General features: G+C 43.0%; 1 protein-coding gene across 2 annotated transcripts; it reads left to right on the plus strand.

The window, feature by feature from the left end:
- The first annotated feature begins 848 nt into the window (after positions 1-848).
- On the plus strand, positions 849-24900 carry ccdc9 (coiled-coil domain containing 9). 2 transcript variants are annotated; one of them, XM_084558649.1, is made up of 15 exons: positions 849-945; positions 1928-1980; positions 2152-2256; positions 2884-3033; positions 5296-5757; positions 6485-6568; positions 6662-6826; positions 6921-7102; positions 7311-7372; positions 11135-11258; positions 11605-11728; positions 12077-12638; positions 14591-15127; positions 16218-16460; positions 22638-24900. In XM_084558649.1, exons 2-15 carry the CDS (start codon positions 1978-1980, stop codon positions 22640-22642), a joined length of 2808 nt encoding a protein of 935 aa, XP_084414775.1. In that variant the 5' UTR covers positions 849-945; positions 1928-1977; the 3' UTR covers positions 22643-24900. The 2 variants fall into 2 exon arrangements, with proteins under 2 accessions (XP_084414775.1, XP_084414776.1); XM_084558650.1 differs by lacking the exon at positions 849-945 and having other exon boundaries at positions 1584-1980.
- Positions 24901-26548: the final 1648 nt, after the last annotated feature.

Here is a 26548-nt window from a genome sequence, read left to right on the forward strand (position 1 = left end):
TGTGGACTTTGCATGTTCTCTTCTCGTCCAAATACATGCTCTTTAGGTTCATTGGTGATTCTAAATTGGCCGTGGCTGTGAGTGTGAATGGTTGTCTGGCAGTGTGTAGTAAGTAGTTTGCTCTGCATTTATTTGTTGGCACTTCAAAGGTACTTTCTGAGTCTTAGTGTTCAGAAGATGCTCAGTTATTTTACACCTCTGAGACAAGGGACTTATGTAGATAAGATAAGGTAAGATAAGACAGGTTTTATTCAACACATGCACAGTTACACGTAGTACAATCAATGGACAGTGATATGTGTTTTTGTACCTGTATCCAGTAGTAAAAAACACAGTAAAAACAGTAATAATTACACATAGCACACAAGGTAAGCAATATAAGTACAAATGTATAACTGAGACAAATAAAATAAGTTAGTTATTCACTGCTGTAAATGTCTAGCATAAATCTCCAGGTGCAGTGCTGTAGTGTTCCTGTTATATATTTAATTGTGTGTGTTTCCCTTTAAGAGTTTGGGCGGCAGCTTCTGGCCTCATTACCGTTGGGTCATCAGGTCAAGTTCGTTAGCTTGCCGCTGGCGCTCTCTAGCGGCCTAATCACGAACTGCATTTACTCAAAAACTCCAAGAACTTTTGCTTCTTTTGTTGTGACAGTTAAGTTTTTATTTCTCACATGTGTAAGAATCATATTAGGAACATTTTTTTGGTGAAGTATTTGTAAAAGAAAGCCACGGTTTACCAAGTTTACCCCGCCACTTCAAGCAAAGCGCTGTCTCTTTAAAAAAAAAAAAAAAAAAACACCGAGAGGGGCGCTTTATTTGGCAGGAAGTTAGCCGCTGTTAACAGGAAGCCGAATAACGAGGACACATTGAGGAGCAGGAATTGGCAAAGAGAAACGAGACTCAACGCTGCTCTTAACACTCGTTATAACTCCCCCTGGTAAAGGTAATATTAACAAAGTGTGACTTAAACGTGTGTAAACGTTTACCCCGCAGTTTTGCCGCATGTTGTCTGTGTGGGTGCAGTGGTTTGTTTCCATCGTGGGGGGGTTCGGGGCTTTGTATCAGACATGGCTCAGTGTGCTTACATTACTTCCCAGCAGACCTTGAGTTAAACTAATTGAGTCAAATGGGAGTTTTTAAGAGCACAGGTAGGGTTTAATGTTGTTATACAGCCTGTGGGGTGTGTGTGTGTGTGTGTGTGTGTGTGTGTGTGCATTGTGTATCAGAGCTGCTGCTGTGACTCAGGTAATATATTTGCATCCTGTGTGCAGCTCTAAGACGCTTACAGAAGCTTTGGGAACGCATGAAGGATTTGTTCATTTGAGTTGCTGTTATATATACACACACACACACCTGTACCCTCACCTGTGACTAGTCACAACCATCTAATTATTCTCTAAACTAATCTGGCTGTAGATTATTTTTTAATAAATTGTCCGGTGGAAGCTTGCCATCCAAATATTGTTGCACCTACTAATCAAATTCATGCAAATCCAATCAAACTAATCACAAATTGGGAAATGGTAAATATTTTATATGAAGTAATAAGTAAAATACCATTTAAATATAAGTCTCACCAGCGAGCATGTTTTAAAAAGGTGTTGCATGCACAAATTCATTATTATCTAATTCAAAATAATAATTGTTTCCCCTCCTATCCTATTTCACCTGGAAGAACTCTTTCTCATCTATGAAATTAACAGTTTAGATAACTGCTTCTTAGATGTGATGGTTTGCTGCAGTTCTTTGTCATTCATGATAGAAAAGTAAAATTATGTAAATGTTTTTTAAACTTTTGAAGACATGTGAAGATGTCACCTTAGTCTGTGGCAAATTATAATGGCTGTTTTCTCTATTTCCTGGCGTCATAGCCTCATAAACAATATATTTATTTTGCATCTTCTTCATCCTCCTCTTCATTACAGGAGGAACAAACTTTCACCCACCTGTGTATGAAGACAAGTCAGAGCCAGCTATGGTGAGTAGAATCAGGAAGAACGGACATTATTCTACGCTTTTGCCAAGATGGTGTTCAACACACAGGAAGGCATTACCGAACTGATTAACAGAGTTATTAGTCTTTTCCATGTTTAGTCCAGTGGTCTGTCATGTATCTTAGCTCTCCTCCTCTTCCTCCTCTCTGTGCCAGTCTTCAGCAGTGGATCTCAAGACCAAGGAGGAGAAGGATGCGGAGCTGGACAAACGAATAGAAGCTCTGAGGAAGAAGAATGAAGCTCTGGTCAAGCGGTACAAGGTATGGAGATGCAAAGAAATACATCTGCTTCTATAAACTGATTCAGTTGTAAAGCTGTTTTTAGCTCCACAGAGATCCCTACTTCATGCTACCTTTAGAAAAGTGTGTCCAGCACATTTAGAGGCCCTGTCCAACTGCCACCCTAACAAACCTACAGTCATGAGATATGACGATTAAACCTACAATCTAAATGAACTAGGTAAATGCTGCTGGCTTGTATGGCTCGTAGAGCAGCAGACAGTGGACAATTCAAACCTTGTGATATATAAGCTAATCAAATGCTGCTGGATTGTACGGCCCGCTCAGCAGCTAAACAAACAAAGAAATATCGCTACCAACAAACATGAAGACATCAGATACCTGGCCTAGTCAACAGCAGTATGCAGCATGTCACTGGGGTTTTCAAATGGGCACCTCCCTTCATTTCAGACTTTGCAATAAGAGAGCTCTAGTATTAAATTTAATCAGAACTAATCTGATGTATCCGAATCTACATTCTTTTTGCTTAACATTGGTTGTTGTCTCTTTTCAAACACACACATTGTGACCGGCCTAGAATCAGCGTGGAGTTAATCTGTGACGCAGCATTGGTCTCGTCTTGCTCATTCTGTCTCTCGATCTCAACAGGAAATAGAGGAAGACAAGAAGAAGGCCGAGCAGGAGGGCATCGCCATCACAACTCCCCGTAAGCCCCGCCCACACGAGCCGGAGACGGACAGGCCGAAGACGGAGAAAGAAAACTTCACTGTCACCGTCGACCTTTCTAAACCAGCAGGGGTGAGACACGATGTGCATCCTAGACTTTTAAAATCACCCTTTCAGAGGGATGATTGATGTGACAGCCAGAGACCTTCAGACTAAATGACACAATGATTATTAGTTATAAGAAGACGGTGACACATCTTTCCATCATGTGGTGTTTGGGTGTCTGTACAAATTTGTCTTCATGACAAACCTGCAGACAGAGGACGCATCGTCCAAAGTCTGTGTAGATGCAGTTCATGAGCTTTTAGTCCCTGTTCAGTTTGTGCAGCTGAGATTCACAACAAGCTGGAGGTGGTTGATTGGATTAAGAACAGAAATCTGAGACTGCAGTGGACACAGGCTCACCAACACTGGACAGCTGAAGAGGGGGGAAAACTAGGCCTGGTCTTTTAAATCAGTATTTGTGCCAAGGTGTGAGTCTGATGGAGACAAGCTGCCTTGTGGGGATTTCAAAAAACAACGCTGAAACAAGGGCAACCGGACTTGTTGTTTTTTTTTTTTGTTTTTTTTTTTTTTGAAGATGTTTCCTTCAAGTAGTTTCTTCAGCTCTAAATGACTCATGTGGTGTTTGGATTTTTTTACCGGTGGGGATTGTTGTCTTGGACATTTTAAGCTCCAGTCGATCATGGTCTGAATCCCTCAGTCTGCCTCAGGATTGATGCTGATTATGTGCGTCCCTTAATGGCCACGGCTGACCATCTTCTCACGGCTGCTGTCCTCCAGCAGAGCACCCCTGGGAGACTGGCAGCATGAATGAAATGATGAATCACGTTGAGGTGGTGCAGAGGAACGTTTCAACATCTCATTAAGATTTTAGAGCAAAGGGAGGCCTGACTCAGAGTTGGCGTGCTCTTCATTTAAATACCGCCCTGCAGAATAAATGCCCTCAGTGGTTTAATAAAACCAGTCACACTAAAAGAAAAGTTGCTGGTACGATATTGGACGCAGGCTTATATTCCCAAATGAGAGTTTTATGAGATGAGGTCTGTTTTTTAATTTTTTTTTGTTAAGTGTGTTTCTGTCCTGCAGCTCTGCGTCTGCTCTGTAAAGATTTGATTTGAAACACGATTGCACCTCTTATACCAACGTAATGTCGTAACAGCAAAATACTGGTGCAGGATGAACTTCAGTTAACATTTTAAAGTACCCAAGCATCCTGGAGGACTGTATGTGCAATCTGTTTATCCTGCTCTGGCTGCTCACTGTTCAGTTCATAACAGAGCAGCAGCACCACATGTACATATGCTGGACAAACAGATCATGTTAGTCCCTCTTCAAAGTGGATGAAAGGAATCTGCAGTGTATTCGCTGCACTTTGGGAAATTATATTATGGTGAAAAACCTACAAACTTGAACATATAATGAGATGTGGATCTTCTGAGGGCGACATCTGCCTTATTAGCAGCTGAATGCTCCACTATGTTCACCAGCTGACTGTCTGCTGCAGGTTGGTTTGTTCTGTGACATTTTAGATCTTTGTCTCTGCAGCTAAACTGAGAGTGAACCAGGACGGTAAAGTTCTGCAGGTTCATCTCTACCAGAGATGGCATTGTTTAAATGAAATTCTGCTTCAGGTAACTGCTACAGTATGCAGTTAAATTACGACAGCAGCAGTTAAAATCTGTTGCATGCCCCGTGCAAACACTGAAGCTGCTGATGATAAGGTCCAAGATGGATGTTGGCGTAACGGTGAAGTAATCTCTCGGTAAGGTTCAGATTGCCTCAGAACTGACCACTCATGACCCTCAGTGTTCAACAGCATGGTGTCTGCTCCAAATATGTCTGGATGAATATTGATTCATGGTCAAAGGGTCACACTTGATCCACCAGTCAGCTGAACCTTTCATAAATCTTGCCAATGAACTGGTGATCTGTGTTTTTGAAGAGCTCTCTGTGCCTCTTCTGTCGCTCCCTCTCTTATTCATCACCTCTCAGCCTCAGAGTTCATCATGTGATAGTTTTACATAATCCATAGCCCAGATTAGTCTTTTGTATTTGAGCTGCCAGCAACACTTCAGATTCAGGTGATTCAATGTTTAAATTAAACGTGCAGGGATTTTATTCGCAGCCAAATATAACCAATAGAATAATAGTAGTTGGATAAAGGTGCTAGTGCATAAAAAGCTGTGCTTCCAGTGTGTGAGTATTTTGGTTTTGTTTAGAATATTGTATTATATGTCTGCAGCCTAGGGAATGGTGGAATCAGTCATGTTGAGACGGCTGCTTTATAGATTTTACCGTGCACGTTGTAATTAGTGTGTTTGTTCGTTACAGGAAAAGAGAGTCGTGAACGACTGGAAACCTGCAACGCCTCGCGGCCGGAAGAGTTCAGAGGAGAGCGACAGCCACAGGGGGCCTAGCGACGGCCACAGGGGGCCTAGCGACGGCCACAGGGGGCCTAGTGATGGCCACAGCCCACCGAGGAGGATGGGGTCCGGACGAATGGGTCGAGGAGGTCAGAGAGGAGGAGAAAGAGGTGGAGGCGTTGGTGGCCGCCAAGATCGTAGAGAGCGAGAACCCCGGACACCGAGAGACGGAGAACCTGGAGAAACAGGAGGCCCGGGACGCAGAGGAGGAAGGAGAGGAAGAGGAGGAGGAGTGGGAGTAGGTGGTGGTGGTGGAGGAGGAGGAGGTGGAGGAGGAGGAGGAGGAATAGGAGGAGGAATAGGAGGAGGAGGTGGTGGTGGTGTTGGAGGAGGAGACGGGACACCAGGTGGCATCGACAGGAAATCTAAGGTGCGTGGTGATCTTAACATATTTTATTTATTCATGGAGTAGAAAGGTCAAGACTGAAGCAGCACTTGTAGTAAATTTTTATTAGACCGACTTCATCAAGATCATCAAGAGACACACGGCAAAGGACAATTTAAATAATGAATGAAGTCACTCAACAATATGTCTGAGGGTAAAATACAGTCAAATATTCAGAGGAAACTTATTAACTTCTTATCCAGGCAGATGTCAGGAGGATACTGTGCTAGTGTCAGTTTGAGCCAAACTTTAGATGAAGTTATTTTAAGTACCATTATAATAATCTCTCCTCTCATCCATCCAGTCTACAATGTTAGTCACCTCGTCTGCTGTCTACTGTCACTATGAAACTATGTACAACTAGTAACAAGCTGATAAGGAGCCTGGTTACCTCCGTCCATGGCAGAGAAATCTACTTCAGGAAATGATGTTACGATTACAGAAAGCAGATTTTATTGTTTACATGATTGTTAAGGAATCAGCTCAATGACTACAAACAAGATCATAAGAGATATTGAGCAAAATAATGCAGAGTTTTCTGCTGTTAATCTCATGAATGATCCACCCACCAAATAAATCTTTGCTCTTGTAAACTTGCCAGTGTTTGTGCATCAGATCTAGTTTAACGCCAGGCTGTTTTAAATCTGAACGTTAATGTCCTGTATTTGTAAAAATAATCCCGCTCTCATTAATGATGACGTTTATTCTGCAGGAATGGGAGGAGAAGAGGCGGCAGAACATCGAGAAGATGAATGAAGAAATGGAGAGAATAGCCGAGTATGAGAGAGGACAGCGGGTACGAGGCTATAAATATAAAAACTGTATTTCACAGAGGTTTCAGAGGCTGAACCGGTCGATTGAATCGGTGACGTTTTTAATCTCTCCTTAGTCGGACGGAGACAAACCGATCCGTAACTTCCTGGACGACCCGAGACGTTCAGGTCCAGCGCCAGACATAGACCGCAAGGAGGGCAGCAGGAGACACGTTAGAAACTGGGGAGGCCTGGACTTCGATAACGTGAAGACCGGAGCTGAACTGGAGCGAGAGTGGACCGTGAGTATTTGGAAACATCGCTGTACTTCCTGCTGCAGCACTATTGATTTCTGTCTCTGTGAATTCCACTTTGTGACCTCTCCTGTCTCTGCAGAGTCGAAGGCCTGGTCCCAAAGGCTCCATGGACATGACCATGTCCATGACCGGCCGGGAGAGAGCAGAGTACCTGCGCTGGAAGAAGGAACGCGAGCAGATCGATGAGGAGAGATTAGCACGCCATCGTAACGCCACGGGCCAGTGGAGACGAGAGTGGGACGCACAGAAGACTGACAGCATGTAAGGAAAGAGGGGCAAGGGCGGGGGGGGCACTGGACTTCAAATCTCGACTTCAAGTAAATCAAGTCTCCATTAAGAATCATGTCAGACTAAGAAAGTAGAGGAGACATGAGGATGATAGAAACTGTTTGAGAGCCTGACGACGGCAGAGTGACGAACATGACACGCTAATGCTTGATGTGTTTCTACCCTGCGGCTTTTTTCACAGGTTCAAGGAGGACCCATATGCGTCTGCCGAAGGCGTCCCATCTGAGCCGGGCAGCAGGAGAGGCAAGTACACACACACACACACACACACACGTGCTGTTGCAGCTGGCAGGACTAGCACAGGAGTTGTCCTTGGATTTCACCTTCATCCCATGTCTCCACTCGTCTGTCGTGCTGTCACTCTATCATGTCGTCACAAACATCTCAGGACGACAGCGTCTCCTTCCTCCAGCTTATTAAGCTCGTTATGTATTAAACTATTTCCCTTGAGTCAAAACAAACTTCAGGCTTAAGCCTCGGTCGTTCTGTTCAGAGAGGAGCCTTCAGGAAAACCCCTGTTTTCCTCCATGGGTGCTATCTGATCTTAACCTATACTATAAACCAGCTCTTATATATTAAATATCAGAACAGGCAGGGTTTGACCTGCAGCTAGACCAGATAATTAACATTTTCTATTCTAAAATAGATGAACTGTTGTTATATCAGTTTTATTGAGGTGTCTTGTCCTTCTCTGTAAATTGTCGTTTAACCCCAAGAGGCTCGGTTTAACGCTCTGAGGTCGTTTTTGTCAGCAGAGGAGCTTTATGACTTGGTTTCGCTCGTGTCTGTGTGTGTGTGTGTGTTGTTAATGTCAGGCAGTCATCCGGATGATAAAATAATTTACTGAGGGACCGTGGTAATCCCAGGACGCACAAATGTCACAACAAGTCTAACACTGCCTGAGTGGCTTTGAATCTTCAGTACAACTCTTCTTAATGTTAGAGTCACGATGTCTAGAATATTATTAAAGGGGAACTACTGTTTTTGTTTTTTTTTACAACCTGGACTTTATTTCTGGCATAAAATACGATCGTTTATATTAATCATATAACTTTTGTGTAATTTGTAGTCCTTCGGGAGATAATTAGATCTGCGTATATCCATATAGTGGTTAAACATATTACAGGTAAACAAGCCCAATGTCGCGGGTGTGCACGGCGCTCAGAGAAGACATCATCCAGGTCAGAAGACATCATCCAGGGTCTGTAGGTCAATCTACAGACTCCGGATGATGATAACAGGTAACTCTGGACTCAACAGGAATAGCACTAGCGTATCATAACAAAATTTTGGTGAAATGAGCGTCTCGGTGCCCCAGTCACTCCCACTATATGGATATACGCAGATCTAAATATCTCCCGAAGGAATGCAAATAACACAAAAGTTATATGGGTGAGTAAACAATCGTATTTTATGCCAGAAATAACGTCCAGGTTGTGAAAAACAGTAGTTGCCCTTTAAGGTGGAGGATGAGTTCCTAACCTAGAAGGAAGATGAGCTTGTCTTACATTAAAAAAATAAATAAAAAATTACACATTTTGACACAGAGCCTTCCTCAGAGTGTCCAGCTCTTCAGTTATTTTACAAGGCCAGAGTTAATATACAGCTGAGGGTTATAGCCCGATATTAGGACTTTTTTAATCCTATGATCTTAAACTAAATCATCACTAAGTCAATTTGGTTTGTTGTGTCTGTTTCCAAAACATTTCTCCCTGAGAAAGTTGAAAGATGTTTTATGCTCCAATATTTGGATGAGCATTTGGTTTGTCCCACATATTCAGGGTCACATGGACACAGTAGCATGTAAATCACAGGAATTGTTTAACAGTTTAGAAATTCCCCAATAGGGGACAAGGGTGATGAACGGTTTGTTGTATTAATACTGTAGGACAAATACCCACATCTATACATGCTGGTTGGCTGTATGCAGTGTGTTTTTCAAACTTGATTGGACAGATTTTAACAACCTTTATTCCACTACACACTCCTCACGAGGGAAAATTAGTTTTTGGCTTCGTAGGAACATAAATTACTTTCAAGCTTCAATCTCTTCATACGTCTAACTTGTTTTGGGTCAAGGTGTTGGAGTGTGTGCCTGGTAGACGTTCTGTAATGTGGTGTCGTGTCTTCTCTGCAGCGTGGGGGCACAACTCTCGTACAGAGGCTCGGGGCAGGGCCTCAGGTTAGAGCGCAGCATGGGACTGAGATTACACCGTTTGTCTTCTGTCCTCTCAGCTGCACCCACAACCAAACTCACCCAATACCAAGCTCACCCTCATGTCAGCAGCCCTTCATGTCGTGTCTGTACCATTTAGAGACCAATATTCAATCAAGGTTTCCAAATTTATTAAACATCTGGATTTGTTCTCCGTCTGTTCAGCTACACAGACCCCCGTTATAAATTTTAGCTCCTTGTCTCTGAACTTTAAATGTGGAGGTTTAACCTTTACCTCTGGGTTGTTGCCTTGGAATTGGGTGAACACCTGCTAATCTTCCTCTGCTGCTTGTGTGCACACACACATCCACCTCTGGATGTGGGACAGTGTTGAAAAGTTCTTGGTGTTTGTCTCCTTCTCATGGTTGACGTTGGTCTTTTCTGCCGGTCAGACCAATTCAAACCACGTGTGCAGTGATGTTTTCAGGCCGTGAGAAGATTCAAACAGAAGCTGAGGATTATATCAAACTACTGTTCGGTTCTGGTTTCATCTGTCTATAACTGGAGTGTAAATTGCAGGTTGTGGCTTTGGCTTTGTGTATGTGTGTGTGTGTGTGTGTGTTATGTGTGTGTGTTTCGTTTTCTTGGACCGTTTCTAATTTCTGGAATGATTTGAGTGTCCTCTCTTCACAGCCTCGGGCTCCTTCATTCAATCTCGTCATCTTCATCCTCTCTTTTCTCCTCCCTGATCCCTTCATCTCTTTTGTACTTGTATCTTTCTCTCTTTTTTTTTTTTTTTTATTATATAACATCCTCCCCTCCTCTCTCTCCCCCTTCGAGCCCTTATCACCCTCCTCCCCTCTTTGCAGCTGCTCCCTTCTTGGAGCTTTTAGTCTCTGACCTTCTCTCTCCTCACTCCCTCCCATCTTCGCTCTCTCTCGCAAATAATTTCTCAACTTTTCTTTCTTCTTCTTTTATTCCTCTGTCCTCTGCTCATTTATTCCAAAACTGGCAAAACATTAGGTACACTACTATAAGGGTGCTGCACTAAATCTTTAATCTGTATGATTGTTCTCATGTTCAATTTATGCTGAAATGGTGTCAGAACGGTTATAATTGTACTGTAGGATCATTATAGATGATGGAGTTTGTGGTGCTGTTAAACTAGATATGTTTCTATTATTTGGATTAGCCCACTGGATAAAATGTCAAAATAATAGGTACATACATAACCTTTATGAAGCTAAGATTCACTGCAGGAATATTATACTAGAAGGCAGCTAGTCCTCGTATCATCCCACGTGCAATGAAAACAATCAAGGCCCCAAAATCCCTCTTGGAGCCATCAGTCAAAATAAACCTTTGACCTTGTCCCAGAGTTCAGACGGACTAGTCTGCAGTAGTTTGACTTTGCAGGACTGTCGCTGTCGCAGTCGTGACTCTGATGTTAAATAAGACATAAACTCTCAGACTCTAGCGGCAGAAAGAACAGGGACAGGCTGAGGAATGGAGTGGAGTGATGAATTTAGAGGGTCAGAAAACCGTTTTGGTTTCACAGAATACTTGTTTGTCATCTTTAATGTATGTGTAGTTTAATTCATACATAACATGAGTCTTTTTAACTGAATGTCTTAACTTTTGCTTTATAGAGAGTGTGTCCCTCTTCAAATTAAAATCTGTATTTTCCTGTTTTCCTACTGTTGGCACAGTGCATGTCTGCATCAAAAAATGTGGTCATGCTTTTTAAAAACTACCTCTACAGTAGAAATAATACGTTGCAGGTTCTGAGTCGTTTGAACTGTTGGACAACAAATAATAAATAAAATACTCGCCTTCGTTATCTCCTCTAGACGACAGTAAACGGCCTCCTAAAGTACCAACATTTGGAGACTTCCTGTCCCAGGGCAGGAACCCGGGTGGCCCCCGAGGGGACCGAGGCAGAGGGAAGGGCCGAGGACAGAAACAGAGCTACAGGTGAGTTCTGCTGTTTGGATTTTAAAGGTGTTTCTAGGAGACGCCACTGGACTTAACAATGCTTTATTAATTTATCCTTTATTTAACTATTATTATACGTGTAACTCTGATAACTACAAGTCACCACACTGGAGCCCTGGATTTTACATAAATTGGGATTTTAATTCAATGCATTCCTTAAAATGATCTAATGGAACTATCTGTGCTGCAATATTTAGTTTTAGGAATCTGTTATTTTTAATCTGTTATGTTTTACATGAGCGCGAGTCTGTGAGGTGACTAATCAGATGATATTCACAAGTTTGGCGTTCGTCTCGACACTGATGAATGTGGATGTCTTTGACAGCATGCATGACAACCGCTGGGAAGGAGAGAGAGAAGAGGAGAAAGAGAAGGAGGACAGGACGAAGAGAGAGGAGAGGACGAAAAGGAAGGAGGAGGAGAAGCCCAGACCTCCTGCAGCACCGAAGGTGGAAAGACTGGATTAGTACTACTAATAAAAATAATTAGCTTTAGAGCAGATTGTAGACACGATAAACTAGGAATGGATTCCATGTGTACTTGAGAAACAAGCAGCTCGTAGCAGTTTTTCCTTTCTGTGCACAGCAACAAGCTGCAGACTAGTTGGCGACTAGCAGGATCAGGGAGACTAGTGGAGGATTAAGCAGCTATAAAAACAGATATTTCCCTCCATGGAGAATAAACCCTGACACTGAAAAGCCAACTAGCTCGAGGCACGAGTCCAAATACTGCTGCAGGAAGACTGAATGTGTAAATTTGGTCACGGTGCTGTTGTTAAGAACTTTTTGTTTATTCAGGTGGAGGAGAAGAACGGAGAGGATGACGACGAGGAGTGGGAGGATGCCAGTGATGGAGAGGGAGACGTGGACGGGAGCGACTCTGAGCCCAGCTCAAGGGGCGATGAGAAGAAAGACACCGGGAAGGAGAAACCGATCAAGAGCAAAAACAACTCGCCTACGCCTCGCAAGCCCCACTCTCGGCCGACGTCAGCAGGGAGCCCCAAAGAGCAGAGGACTCCCCGGCCGAAGGTCCACATCCCGCCTCCATCTGTGGCGCAGGAGTCGCCAGAGGGAGGGAAGCCGCTCAGCCCCTTCTCCCCGCTGGACCATCAGCCTGTCACAGACTGGGGGGAGGAGATGGAGATGCTGTCGCCCCGGAGCAGCATGGGAGGGGAGAGTCCCCTGAAACCTCTCAGCGCTGAATCTAGCCCCCCACAGAAGAAGGAGCAGGAGCTGGAGGTGAAGGAGGTGAAGGAGGTGAAGGAGCAGGAGCTGGAGGTGAAGGAGGTGAAGGAGGTGAAGGAGACAGAGAACCAAGCTGCTAATGATCCTGCTGAGCCACAGAAGGAGGAGGATACAGGTGAGATACGTCCACACACTGGAGTCAGTGTCTGAATATTCTTCAGTACCTTCAGGGATGTGAGTTGAGGCTGCTGCTGTGCCAGTAACAAGATGAATTAATATCACAGGTTATTAAATAAAAAGGAAAATAAGGACAGTGCTATTAGGTAGTGGCTATAATCACCATATTCTTGGCATGAAGCTGCAGCAGCAACTCAAATTTTGGCCGCGTGAGGAAACCACAAAGGATCCGTCCGTAAATAAATATGTAAATATTTTGTTCAGCGAGCTGAGTCGACAAACTAAAATCCATTTTACTTTGTATAATTCAAACAGAAACATGCAGGGGGAACATAAATATTAAAAGAGAAATAAACCAAAACCAAACAATCTAATCTTTTACACACAAACACTGAAAATAATCAGTGTGTGGACATCAGCTCTGCTCTCTAATCTCTCATCCTTCACATCCATAGAGGCAAACACCAATCTGTACTTTGTTTAAATTGTGTAGAGTTGGCTGCGAGATAAAAAGGACGGACTTATTCGTGCCGTTACATATTTATGTGTAGTTACGTTTGTGTTTTAAGACAAGATGAGCAAACACAGTCAGTCTGCAGGACAGTATCCAAAACATGGATATGGAACGGCTTTATCAGACTGTTAGTTTTCTTTAAAATCATTCAGGGTCTTCTCCTGAAAAGCCTCCAAATAAAGTTGTTCCACGCACAACAAGTGTTGCTGGAGTTTTGTCTTTTTCCATGGGAGCCATAGAGCAGTAGTGTAGGGGTTAGAGGAGCAGCTTTTGGGATTGCAGCGTCCTCCTTCGTCCATGCAAACTGTTCTGCTCTAAGTGCACACATCGCTGTGTGAACGAATACATGGGTTAAATGCAGAGAATTTATTTATTTATTTTTCAATTTAATAGCGTCAGTAACGGTACAAATCATCTCAAGACGCTTTACAAAATCCGGTCTGAAACCCCCAGTGCAAGCCTGAAGGTGACGGTGGCAACTCCCTTTTAACAGGAAGGAGGGACACACAGCAGTTAACATGCTGTACAATAGTAGCACAGAATTGCATGACTAGTCATAGAGAAGAAATAAGATAAGACAGAAGAGGACAGGAGCTCAGTGCCAGAGAAGAGAGTAGAGGACATGTGCTCAGTGCATCGTCCCCAAGCAGCCTAGGCCTATAGCAGCATAACTAAGGGATGGTTCAGTCCAGCTCTAATTATAAGCTTGATCAAAATGGAAAGTCTTAAGTCTGACCTTAAAAGTAGAGAGGGTGTCTGCCTCCTAAACCCAAACTGGGAGTTGGTTCCAAAAGAGAGGAGCCTGGTATCTGAAGGCTCTACCTCCCATTCTACTTTTTGAAATTCTAGGAACTGCAAGTAGGCCTGAACTTTGAGATGGAGTTTACAGAACTCACACGTCTTGTTTTAACTGGTTCACCAAGTGTGACGACGACAACAAATGGCTGCATTCATTTAAATCATGGTTTCACTTATCGATGCTCCCTCTTACTCTCCCGTGCTTTTATCTGGCAACCTCACTGATCATCGTACGACCTTCAGTTCTAGTGAATCATTCCTCCAGCACGGTTTTCTCTGTTTTTTTCGATTCTTATCATTCTGTGAGTCTGGTAACATGACATCTGGATGTGATCAAAGGGCGTGTTTCAACCGGTTCAGAGAAAAATAAAAACCCCTGCACAAAACTTGTTAGTCGTCCAACCAATCAGTGAAGGGATGCTTGTTTTATATCAGTCTTTGTCACTTTCATCTCTCTCACTTTTCACCTCAACCTTTGGAAAGGAAGTTGGAGTTTAAATGCTCTCCTCTTTCTCTTCAATCTCGTCGCGTATGTCCTAACTTTCTGTGTCTTACCCTGTTTCTCCTTTTTTTTTTTTTCTTTGTCCTCGTCCTCCCTCCTCACCTGCTCCTCCTCTTTTTTCCGTCCTCTCCTCCAGAAACAGTTGGGTCTCTGATAGTGGCGGCCTCTGCTGCGCCACCACCTGACCCCGCCCCATCTGAGACTTCTGACCCCGCCCCATCTGAGACTTCTGACCCCACCCCACCTGAGGCTTCTGACCCCGCCCCATCTGAGGCTGCTGACCCCGCCCCATCTGAGGCTTCTGACCCCGCCCCACCTGAGGCTTCTGACCCTGCACCACCTGAGGCTTCTGACCCCGCACCACCTGAGGCTTCTGACCCCCCTGCCCCATCTGAGGCTTCTGACCCCCCTGCCCCATCTGAGGCTTCTGAACCCGCCCCATCTGAGGCTTCTGACCCCCCTGCCCCATCTGAGGCTTCTGACCCCACCCCATCTGAGGCTTCTGAACCCGCCCCACCTGAGGCGTCTGACCCCGCCCCATTGGAGGTCCCTGACTCCACCCCTTCCGAGGTGTCTGACTCCACCCCCTCTGATATTTCAGTCCCAGCCTCTTCTGACGTCAGTGAGGCTGCTGACACGATGGACCAGGATGCACCTGCTGCTCCGTCACAAGGTAATAAAAATAAAATAAAATAAAAAGAAATACCAAAGCAAAAAGCTGACATGTTCAAATGGTAAGCTCGTGTTTAGCCTCTTAGCTTAGCATGTTAGCATGGTATCACTTGGTAATGAGCACAAAACACATAAAAACACCTGAGGAAGAGGGAGAATGTCATTATTTTGCTTTTACTCAAATAAATTTGGCTGGAAAAAGGCACTAAATGTAAAGTTAGAGAATTACTAATGTTATTAGGGAGTGTGTTTATGTCTACTCGCTGAGAATCACACTTGAGCTCTTGTAGCTGCCCTGCAGGAATAGTCGTGCACATCTGGTTTTCAGTTGCCCAGTCCTCACCCCACCTCTTCAGGGTTATATTTTATTATGAGGTTCATTAAAAAAAACAAAAAGACCACACCTTAATTGATGCAAGGAAGTTTATTGGTTGACTGGTTGAATGCGGAGATAGAAGATGGTCTTCAGGGAGGAGGCACGTTTTGGGAAGCTTCTGCTCCATGTTCCAGCTGGTTCCTGTAACGGAAGAGGAAGCCAAGAAAATAGAGGGATGAGGAGGGTGTGGTATAAGAACAAAGACGGAGAGAAAGAGAGAGGGATTAGACGTACGTTTATACTGTAGGTACGCACAGAAAGTGGAGTACCATGAGGAACTGGACAATTAATTAAAGTAAACGTCATTTAATTTAATTTAATTCGTGCTGATTCATGTTGTTCAACTTGAAGCTGCAGTATCTCTGGCTTCTTGTTCCACAACACCTGATTTACAGATTTAAACTGAATGTCTGAGGTTTTCCTTCATGCTCATGCAGTTGATGGGGGATTTGAGAAACTTCAGATTTGAATTTGATTCTGGTGTAGGTGAGGGGACGCTTAGCTCTGAAGTTATCACAGCAGCAGTCATTTCATTTTTTTCTTTCTTATAGCTGAACTAAAGTTTGTCTGAACAGCTCTAGTTGTCCTCATTTTCCTTCTGCACAAAAACACGTGGTTGGTTTTGAATGCAGAAATGTTCCTGGGTGTATTTTAGGAATCTTAGCTGAATGGATCAGACAGTTTCCTTCTCATTAAAAGTCTTATTTTGTCTCAGTGACAGAAGACAAACCCGACACCCCTCCCTCTCCTGCCGTCCTGGAGGTTGAGCAGAGCTGCTCTGATCCAGGAGATGACGACACGACGCCCGCCGGGACCGACGCTACTCCGACAGCAGACACAGAACAGTCCTCGGACCAGGTGTCCTCGGACCAGGCGTCCTCGGAGCAGGCGTCCTCGGAGCAGGCGTCCTCGGAGCAGGCGTCCTCGGAGCAGACGTCCTCGGAGCAGACGTCCTCAGGTGCGGTCCTTATCACTGACTTTGAGACAGTGGCTTACTCTAAGAAATCCCCTGCGCTGGTCTAACGTCCTCTCACGCTTCACTCTCTCTTTGTATTTTTGTGACTGTTGCTTCGACGCCCTTGTCCTCGTGTCTCTTGTTGTGGCTCTCTCACTCCCGCTGTGTCGTGTTCCCTTCCCCTTCTAAATAAATCATGACGGGAGCTGTTTGGTGGCATGGCAAACCCAAAGATAGATTTATACACTCACAAGCACGAGCCTGACCCGACATCACTCTGTCGATGCCTCCTCCAGCCAATCAGGACCCCACTTCCTGTTTGAAACTCCTCCTTCTCCTTTGATGGACTGAAACCATTAACTCCACCTTGTGTACTGGCCTTTGTTGTGTTTCCTCACTGTGTGGTGTAAACTGCTCCTCCTCCTCCTCCTGTTTTCATCTTCCTCACCGTGTAAAACTGTTTTTTTTTTTTTTTTTTGTTTCCATCTTATTTTTATGGCTGTGAAGAAAATGCTGCATGGCATGCTGTCTGCATCACCAAACCTCTCCTTCTCTCTTTCCCTGGTGTTTGTTCATGTAACGCTGAGAGAAAGAGAGGAATCAAAGTGTGTGTAGGCTGTTTGCTGTTTGATGTGTGTTCATGGCATCTAAGGAACCAGAAGATGAACTCATTTACCAAACGGACATTAATCTAAAATTAGTTAGAGAGGATTTGCTGCATCACTGTCTGTCAAAACAGACTCATAAATGCTACTAAATAAGGTTTAAATGACCAACTGAGAGGTTGAGCTCTTGTCAAACACATGCAGAGTTGAATGGGAGCTTTATTAAACTCTTTCAGGGTTTTTTTTAATTTTGTACTTAACCGTGCAAGTAATGCAGTTTCAGGGATGGTTGCACCACTGGTCGTTCGTGATTTAGAATAAAGTATCTTGGATGGGCAGGCACCAAATCTGCTACAGACCCTTTTTTAATTTTTTTATTTATTTATTTTTTTTAATACGTGCCATTTTTCCTGCATCCTCTTGTTAGGAGTCTCACTGTAGTTTTCTGAAACTGGTTTCCCATGTCTTGCAAATCTTGCATTAGTGCATAACGATATTATTCCACGTGTGAGGGAGATCCAGATCCCGAGGGAAGCTACAACCCTGAACCCCTTTCTGGAACCAATCACAGCATTAGTTTTGTGAAAAAGTTGTTTTGAAACAGAATTACTAACTAAATTTTTTTGATATTGAAGCGAAACAAATCAAATTGGGACCCCGTGAATCTGTATCGGATCAAATCAGGAAATCAGGAAAACATTTTTCACTTATTACTTCACTTGAAAAGTATTAAAACCGATGAATAAGAAGAATCATTGATTTACAGCTTCTTATTTATTGGCAGGAAACATCTGCAGTGTGTTCCACTCTATTTCTGTTGAACAGTCTCTCTCTCTTACTTTAGTAATAACCATCTTTGAAAACTCTCCCTTTAGATGATTCATTTGTAAATGGCTGATTTTTTGGCTGGATTTTCTAAGACACCTTTCAAATTCTTAATTCATTTACTTTATTAGACACTTGGTTAAAGTCAATGCAACCATTTTAACTGCACTCTGCGTCATCCAATTTTCTGATTGGCTTTAATAGAGCTCCACCCAAATATTTAGAAGAAATATTGATCAGTAACTATCAGTGGTTAGTGAATGGGAGTGCCCTTTGATGGGAAACATCCAGTAATAACGTTATCATCATTAGCATGCTGCTAACACGATTATAGACTCAGTTTTTTTGTCACCAGGCACTGAGGTGACAATGAGTTCCCTTTTGCCATGAATGCATCAAACTATCTGCTTCCTGGTTCATAATCTTCCAGGTGTCTCTGCACGGCTTCACTGATCATGTTAATGCCCTCTCTCTGATTTAAAGTGTTAAACTGTATATTTGAACGTGTCTGTAAACGTTGCTGCTGCTGCTGCTGCTGCTGCTGCTGCAGGGGTTTATTCAGGCAGAAACAACCACTTATAATTAATACTACATGAATTTTTGCCTCTTGTGTGAGCACTTGGGTCCAGAGCACTTCATGGTACCGTGGTATGAATCATTAGTGCGTACGTTTTCAGCACGGGAGTCCCCGACGGGAAAGAAGAATCACTCAGCCTGGTTCGATTCAATGTTTTTCTCTCTTTATTGAGCCACATTTCCATCTATCACGTTATCCATCCTTCTGTTTTCTGCACACAGTGGTTTAAATGTGAGCTAAGTGGATAAACCACAGACTGGAGGAAGTCCAATCATTATCCCTCTAATCAGAGCCACTTAGCTCGCTAGCGTGCTGTTATCGCTTTGGCTAATGGCTGAAGTTTCATAAAAAAAATAAAATAAATCTATTTTTCTAGGACTGCTGTAATGATAAGAAATGTTGCAACTTAAATTCATAAAGTAAAAGCATTAAAAATGGAAAGTTGACCTGTGGCTATGAGGTCAGTCTCAGAAACAAAGAAAAAACGGAATCACAAGTGATGCTAGCAGATTTCAGGCATATGTATTCTCTCTTTAAAAATAAATTACAAATACACTGCCTCGCCAAAAAAATTTCACCACCTGGATTTAACTAATCAAATAGGTAGGAGCCTCCTATTGGATAATTACTGCATGGGTGATTATCTTTCAGCTGGAAACAAGTTATTTAACTCCAACTGATGCAATGAGTAGCTTCTCATTTCTTCAACAACCATGTCTAAAGACACATCCTGTGGTGGTGGAAAAGATGTTAGTCTGTTTGAGAAGGGTCAAATCATTGGCATGCATCAAGCAGAGAAAACATCTAAGGAGATTGTAGAAACTACTAAAACTGGGTTAAGAACTGTCCAACGCATTATTAAAAACTGGAAGGATAGTGGAGAACCATCAGGGTAAGAAGAGAGGCAGATGAAGTGATGCACCCATCATGCCTAGTGTCTACTGTACAAGCCTGTGGGGGCAGTGCTATGATCTGGGGTTGCTGCAGTTGCTCAGGTCTAGGTTCAGCAACATTATGTTGTCCAAAGAATGAGGTCAGCTGACTACCTGAATATACTGAATGACCAGGTTATTCCATCAATGGATCATATTCCAAGATGACAATGCCAGGATTCATGGGGCTCAGATTGTCAAAGAGTGGTTCAGGGAGCATGAGACATCATTGTCACACATGGATTGGCCACCACAGAGTCCAGACCTTAACCCCATTGAGAATCTTTGGGATGTGCTGGAGAAGGCTTTGTGCAGTGGTCAGACTCTCCCATCATCAATACAATGCCACAGTGAATGTGTGCTGTAATCAAAGATAAAGGAGGTGCAATGAAATATTAGCGTGTGTGACCTTTCTTTTTTTTGGTGGTGACTTAAAGAAGGAAAGACTGCTGTTGTCGTCTTTTGTTCTTTGGTGCACTGGGTTCTTTTCTCATTTGTGATAAACAGCAGAAGTCAGATGAGCTCATGTGGGCGTTGTGTGTCTTTGTGCATGTCACCATGTGTGTGTGTGTGTGTTGGTGTCAGGCTGGAGATCAGGAAACCAGAGAAATTAGAGGAACAATTAAGCTTTTAAAAGCCTTTTTCAGAGGAAATGAGCTGTAGCCTGCTGGACAGATGACAGGGCGGATAGGATGGAGACTGTTTGAAGTGTGATTGAATTAAATCTTGTGATGTTTCTGAGGCGCCACGGTGGAGCATCTGACTGTGGATGGAGACAAATTGTGTGAATCACTCAAGGACTGACAAACACCCCAATTAAAATCTGCTCCAGTGGGAGTGGTGAATCAGAAAACAAGACGGAGTGGGACAAGTTAGATGCACAATGAAATGAAAACTAGTGTTTACTTTATAGTATTGGTAACAAATCATTCATTTATCTTTATTGTTTTTAATGCTAAACTATTTTGAAGACACTTTAACATGTATTTGCTTTCTTGCTGAGAGCTGCATGAAGAGTTGTTGGTTCACTTAACATGAAAACTGAGGAAAGGAGTAGTTACTGAATGCAAGTCTGGTTCTATGAGTATGTTCATAGCTCTCTAACTGCTGGATCAGTCGTTCACCTTGATTTCCTCCTTGTTCTACATGGCTGTGTTATAAAGGGAGATGAGCAGTTTACGTTATTTTTTTCAACATTTGATAATACACAGGATTAGGTGTTACAGTCCCTTGTGCCAAGATCCTAGGCAAAACACATTTAGAGGTCATGTCCAACTGACCAGCAGGCCAACTAGCCAGCTACCAACCAACAAGAAGATATCCGATACCTGGCCTCGTCAGCCTATGCAGCAAGTCATTTCAAACCTACAGTCAATGCGTTATGAAATATGAACTAAATAAATGCTGCTGGTACGGCCCACTCAGCAGCTAAAATAAAGAAATACTTAAATATTTCTCAACATTCAAATAAACGTATGATATGTGAGGCACCCAGACAGTGGACAGTCCGAACCTACCCTCAGTGTGTTGTTAAATATGAGCTAAATAAGCAGCAGCTCAACAAACTAAGAAATACCGCTACCAACCAACAAGAAGATATCAGATACCTGGCCTAGTCAACAGCAGTATGCAGCATGTCACTGGGGTTTTCAAGTGGGCACCTCCCTTCACCAATGTTTCGTTAAGTTAGGCCCACGACACCTCAAGAAGGCTTAACAGTGAATTCCAGCAATTACACAACCCTGTTTTCCCACCATTCAGTGACTTTCAACAGCCCAGATATTATCCTAGGCCTTTTATGCAGCAATCGGAGCAAACAGTCAAACTTACTTGAGACGCTGATGCAGCCTGAGCCATGACCCAAACAGTAAAGTTACCTAGCCAGCCTTACCTTTACCTTTAAAAGAGACATTTAAGAGTCCAAAGCTTTCTGACGAGGCCAAAGGATAAACCAGTAGCAAAACCTGTTAGAGAGCTAGGCACGTCCTACAACGAACTGCAAGTCTCACCAGTTAGTGTAAATGTACGAACACCAACCAAATTGACATATCATGTGTCTTGAACACACCACAAAGACTAGACAAAAATATCTCATTCATGATATTCATGATTTCAGTAACAGATGCTGACCAGCGCCATCGGTGCAGAACACGGCGTCATGGGTCAAGGGTCAAGGGCTAAGGTCACAGACGGCTTTGTGTGTCATATCGTATTAAACCGGAGTGTTATGTGTTTGATTATTTCTCACTAACCTGGAGGCCAGACCAACTTCCCCACCTACAAATAGTCTGTGGTGAAAAGTTGGTCTGGAGTCTCTCCGTTGGGACCTGATGTTGCTGGTGTAGACTTTATGTGGTGATGGACAGAAGAGTAGGAGCGATGTAGTCGTACACGTCATCTGAGGGTCGCTGCTTTGAATTGGTTGTTGCAACAAAATGGCTCTGATTGGTTAAAGGACTATCCCATAGATTCGAAGGTATTTCTTTTTTCTGTATTTGTTGAAAAACGACACACATAATGAAACGTTACTGGTCCTTATTAAGAAAAAGAAAGCTGCTGTTGCTTTTACGTTTAAATGAAACAAACAACTTAAAGTTTTAATTACTAAAAGTTGCTTCTGTGGACAGAACTGTTTCCAGTCTTTATGCTGAGTTAGAGCTAGACCACCGCTAGTTTCTTTTCTTTTCCAACCAAAATTTAAAATTAGGATTTGTGCCGAAATGAAAATAGATAAATAAATAAATCTCCAATTTAGAGAAACATTCATTATTATTATTATTATTATTATTATTATTATTTTTAAAAAAAAACAAAAAACTGTCAGAATCTGAAGTCATCTCTTTGTAGGTGTTCCTCAGCAGGAAGTTTATGTTCATTATTTATCTTATAAATACGTTTTATAACGTCTCAAAAACTTGTTCGTCATCTTTGGGACGTTAAGGGTTTGTGATTTAAAGACCAGGATGCTGCGGTCTCCATCTGCTTCCTGAAATGTGTTTTGCAGCTGTGTGAGTCAGTATTGATCGTCAGGCTCAGTGATTCTGATCATTTCTCTCATTCAGCATCAGAGTAGCTGAATGAGCAAGGAAGGACCCCTCCCCATCCACCCCACCCCCCCTTCCCCGAGGCGGCTCCCTCTAAAAAATGTGCCGTAGTATGATACAGTGAAGTGTTCTGGATCAAACACACACACACCTCCACCTCCACCTCCACCACTTCCTCCATGTGTTTGTATCAACAGGCTGAAGCTGCTGGGAACAAACAGACAATCTTCAGGAGGACGGACACATGAAGGAGGCGGACGAAGAGCATCACACTACTCATCGGTGGAGTGACCATCACATATCTAAATATAAGAATAAATATAAATGAGGAGGAGGAGGAGGAGGAGGGACTGTGCATGGACCAGCCTCTTTTTTTTTTTTTTTTAATAGCATCGTCTCTGTTTCTACGTCTTTGGATCACTCGGTCTGATCACCTCTCTCTGGACGTTTCCACACATGCACTGCAGCCCTGAACGTTTCTAGTTCGCGTTAAACGCTCTGGTCTGATTTGAAACCCCCCCTGTGTGAGCAGAGCAGGGAACTGTCCCGGTGTCACCCTACACCGAACCCTAACGAGGACACGTCTAACGGGGGACGGCCTTCCCTCGTCTCGTCTGCTTGATGTGTCGGATCGGATCAAAAGTAAAGATGTCAAATGTCAATCTGTGTTTCAGTACCGAAGCCCTGAGAACCTCAGAGCCTCTCGGCTACAAGTCATTTATTGGTGATGAATTGAACCCCCCTTTGTCGGCTGATTTTTGGTCGAATCAGATTGTGTAGCAGGACTTGTGCGCTCGCTGTGCATCACCAGGAGTCTGTAATCAAACCCTGGCTGAACATTTTGTTGTCCCACATCCCTTTAGATATCTGATGCCCTTATTCCCGTTTGTAAAATGCTCCCTTTGTTAATGACTAATAGGAATCATGTGTCTGTCCTGTCTCACATTTTTACATTTTTATGTTTTACATGCAACAGTACAATTATGGAGCAGAGTTTGGTGTCATTTCCTGATTCTGTTGAGCTGCAAATCATCTTTGAGACGCTGCGTAAAAGATCCGGAAATCAGATTAAATATGAAATTGTGCAAAGACGACGAATGAAATCTAGAAAATGAGGAAAAAATTCTCACTTTGAATTTGATGCCAGCAAATCATCTGCAGCACCTGTGTATATAGCTGAGCATTAACGTTCCCTCACAGGTGTCCAAGGCGTCAGTGATTTATAAGAAAGATTTCACATTTATTTGTTGTTTTTCTTGTTTCACCTCAGTCCGTGGTAGATGAGCTCGGCCCAGAGAGGATGTTTCTTGATCTGGTTCGTTCGGCTCTTCGACGATTAAATCTACAAAAGATGGTGAAGTCGTCCCCATCTTTATTCTGAACGATGCAGCCTCTGTCTCAGATTATCTTTAACCGATCATGTTGTTGAATCATTAATTATTATGCAATTTTTTTGTAATTCTTTCATTACGTTTCTGGCATCAAATTCAAAAACAAGCGTAAAGTTTCTCAGTTTTAATTTCCTTTGTGTGTTTTCCAGTTATTTTATTCTAATTTACATTATTCGCAGCGTCCCAGTCTTTTATTTTATTTTTTGTTTTGGAGACGTTGGGTTGTATAAACGTCCTATCCGTCTGCTCAGACACACACTGCCTCCTAAATGGATCATTTGTTCTTACAACAAAGGGTTTCATTCCAAACGGCGTAATGAGATAAATAGAAAAGATAAGTTGTTGTTGCTTTTACATAATTTTTTTCGTTTTGGAATGAAACCCTCCTCTCGTACCTCAGCAGACCAAGGGCTTTAGTCGGGCTTGTCTTTGAGTCTGTTCTTTGTTTTCTGATTTGAAGCGTCGGCACCTGTGGCGTTTGAAGACACGAGGATAAATGGGATGCTTTAATGTTTTCTTTTTGTTTGTTTGTTTGTTGTTTACCCGAGGAATAAAGAGCGACGTGTCTTGAGCTGAAAGGCAATATGTACAGTTTATTTTTTAAAAAGAACATTCCTGGGTGTCTGCGGATCAGAACGAAGGAGGAGGAGGAATCTGTGTCAACCCTCTTCCTCCTGAACAGTCACTGCCGGGCGAATGATAAATGATCATTATTAGCATTAACGGACAGGTGCTGCTGCTGCTGGACAGGTGAATCAACTCAAACATCAGAGTAGCTCAGCTGATCAGAGGACTGCAGAGTTCATTTCTAATTTTAAACTTAATCAAAAGGAAGAATGTCATATGAGACTGCACTTTTCTGCTTTTTAAGGTGAAGAAGAGTCACTCTGCCGCTTCCAGACGACTCGATGGACATTAGGATATGTAGGAAACTGTTTTATTTGGGGAAATCGGCCTCCTCCTCTCAAATGTGGCATCAAAAACTGGTCCACCTGTGAGTCCTCAGTTTAGTTTCTCCTCTTATTTTTCTTTCTGCTCCGTCTGAGATGAGGAGGAGGAGGAGGAGGAGGAGGAGGAGGAGGAGGAGGAGGAGGAGGAGGAGGAGGAGGAGGAGGAGGAGGAGGAGGAGGAGGAGGAGGAGGAGGAGGAGGAGGAGGAGGAGGAGGAGGAGGAGGAGGAGGAGGAGGAGGAGGAGGAGATGACTTCCACTTCCTTTGTCATCTTTTATTGATTTCACCTCTTTCTCCACCGGTTTATGTAAAACATCCTCTGACTCTTAAGGAGTTTTCTCGCCTCCTAAGATGAGTTTTCTTTTTTTTAATATATATTTTTAAGCTTTGACGATTGTGTTCCAGGCTGAACATGTTTCCGTGTTCATCCGTTTCTTCCTGTCCGATGACATGAACTTGCCTTCTTGCAGTGGTGTCCAGATGTTTTCTGGGGTTTTTTTGTTTTTTTTTCATCAGAGCATGAATCCAAAATCTTTACTGCTGTCGAAGCCACTGAGGAGATAAATCAGAGAGAGTCTAGATGTTTCTACAGCTTTCTGAAATGAAATGTAAAGCACGCCGTTGATTTATCTGTTTTTGTTTGTTCTCTCCTTTTAGCCAATAATAAATGTCTGATGTAAAGCCTGATGTCTCATTTTCTGCACATGAGAGAGAATAAAATCATGTTCAGGTTGGAATGGATGCGTGTCAGTGTTGATGCTAAATATGTGACCTTGCTTGTCGCAGCTTCCTCTTCCCATCTCCTGCTAATGTGGGTTAGAAAACCTCCCACTCAGAGCACAGCTTACATTTTGCGGCTGCTGCTTGTGACTCATCTGTGAAGGGAAAGGGTTTTTTTTTTTTTTTTTTTTTTTTTTATGGCTTGATGTCTCTTTTATGGGCTCCTGCCACCAGCTGCTGTGCAGACTCTGCAGGCTGCAGGAAAATAAAAACCCAGGCGAGGTGATCATTTGTGGGTGAAGACTGATCTGCGCCTGCATCTCTTTCCCTCTCCTCGTCTTCTGCTGCGGGACGTTTCTCTCAAACTATGACCCAATCGTCGGGTCTTGCGTACTTTGAGCTCCTCCTCGTCCGAAGCCGCGTCAAGTCAGACACAGAATGGAGGAGCGGCGCCGGAAGTGAGGCTAGTTTCCTTTCAGAATAAGAGTTAAATCAAAATAATGATCCAGTCAGGAGTGTGAAATAGGCCTGGACAGTGTCTGGACCTTCTGTAGCATCTCTGCTACTGAACAGCTGGTGAGATATGATGCAAATTTGAAAATATATTAAAGAGAAAAAAAATAGACTTATACATTTTAAAGTGACATAAATATGCTTATAAATCTGTAGCCTAATCAAATTCATGTGACATACTATTTGTTGAATCTTTCTTCTATACATTGGTTTATTAAAATACTTTAATACTGTTCAGTTATTCTGAGCTCAATGGAGCTGAAAGGAAAACCTTATTTGCTTGATATAAATATAGCCTATTGTGTCGCCAGAATTTGCAACCAAATACAAATATGATATTTTACAGTTATCTGTGTTAATTTCCGGAGCAGCAGCTTTAATCACCGGAATTCACTTCACTTCTTTAACCTAATACTTGTTTTTTAAAAACTTTTCATTGGTTTTATTTTGTAAAGTCACAGCGGAAACGTCTCCTCTGACCCTATCCAGCTTGACAGCGGTCCCATCCAGCTGATGCCATGGAAAGCCTCCTTG

Source organism: Chelon labrosus (genome assembly GCF_963514085.1).
Source record: "Chelon labrosus genome assembly, chromosome: 13".
Classification (NCBI taxonomy): Eukaryota; Metazoa; Chordata; class Actinopteri; order Mugiliformes; family Mugilidae; genus Chelon; species Chelon labrosus.

Coding starts and splice junctions, on each gene's coding strand:
- ccdc9 (XM_084558649.1), top strand. Junction 3,034..5,295: donor ACCTTTCTAAACCAGCAGGG/GTGAGACACGAT, acceptor TGTTCGTTACAG/GAAAAGAGAGTCGTGAACGA. Junction 5,758..6,484: donor GCATCGACAGGAAATCTAAG/GTGCGTGGTGAT, acceptor TTTATTCTGCAG/GAATGGGAGGAGAAGAGGCG.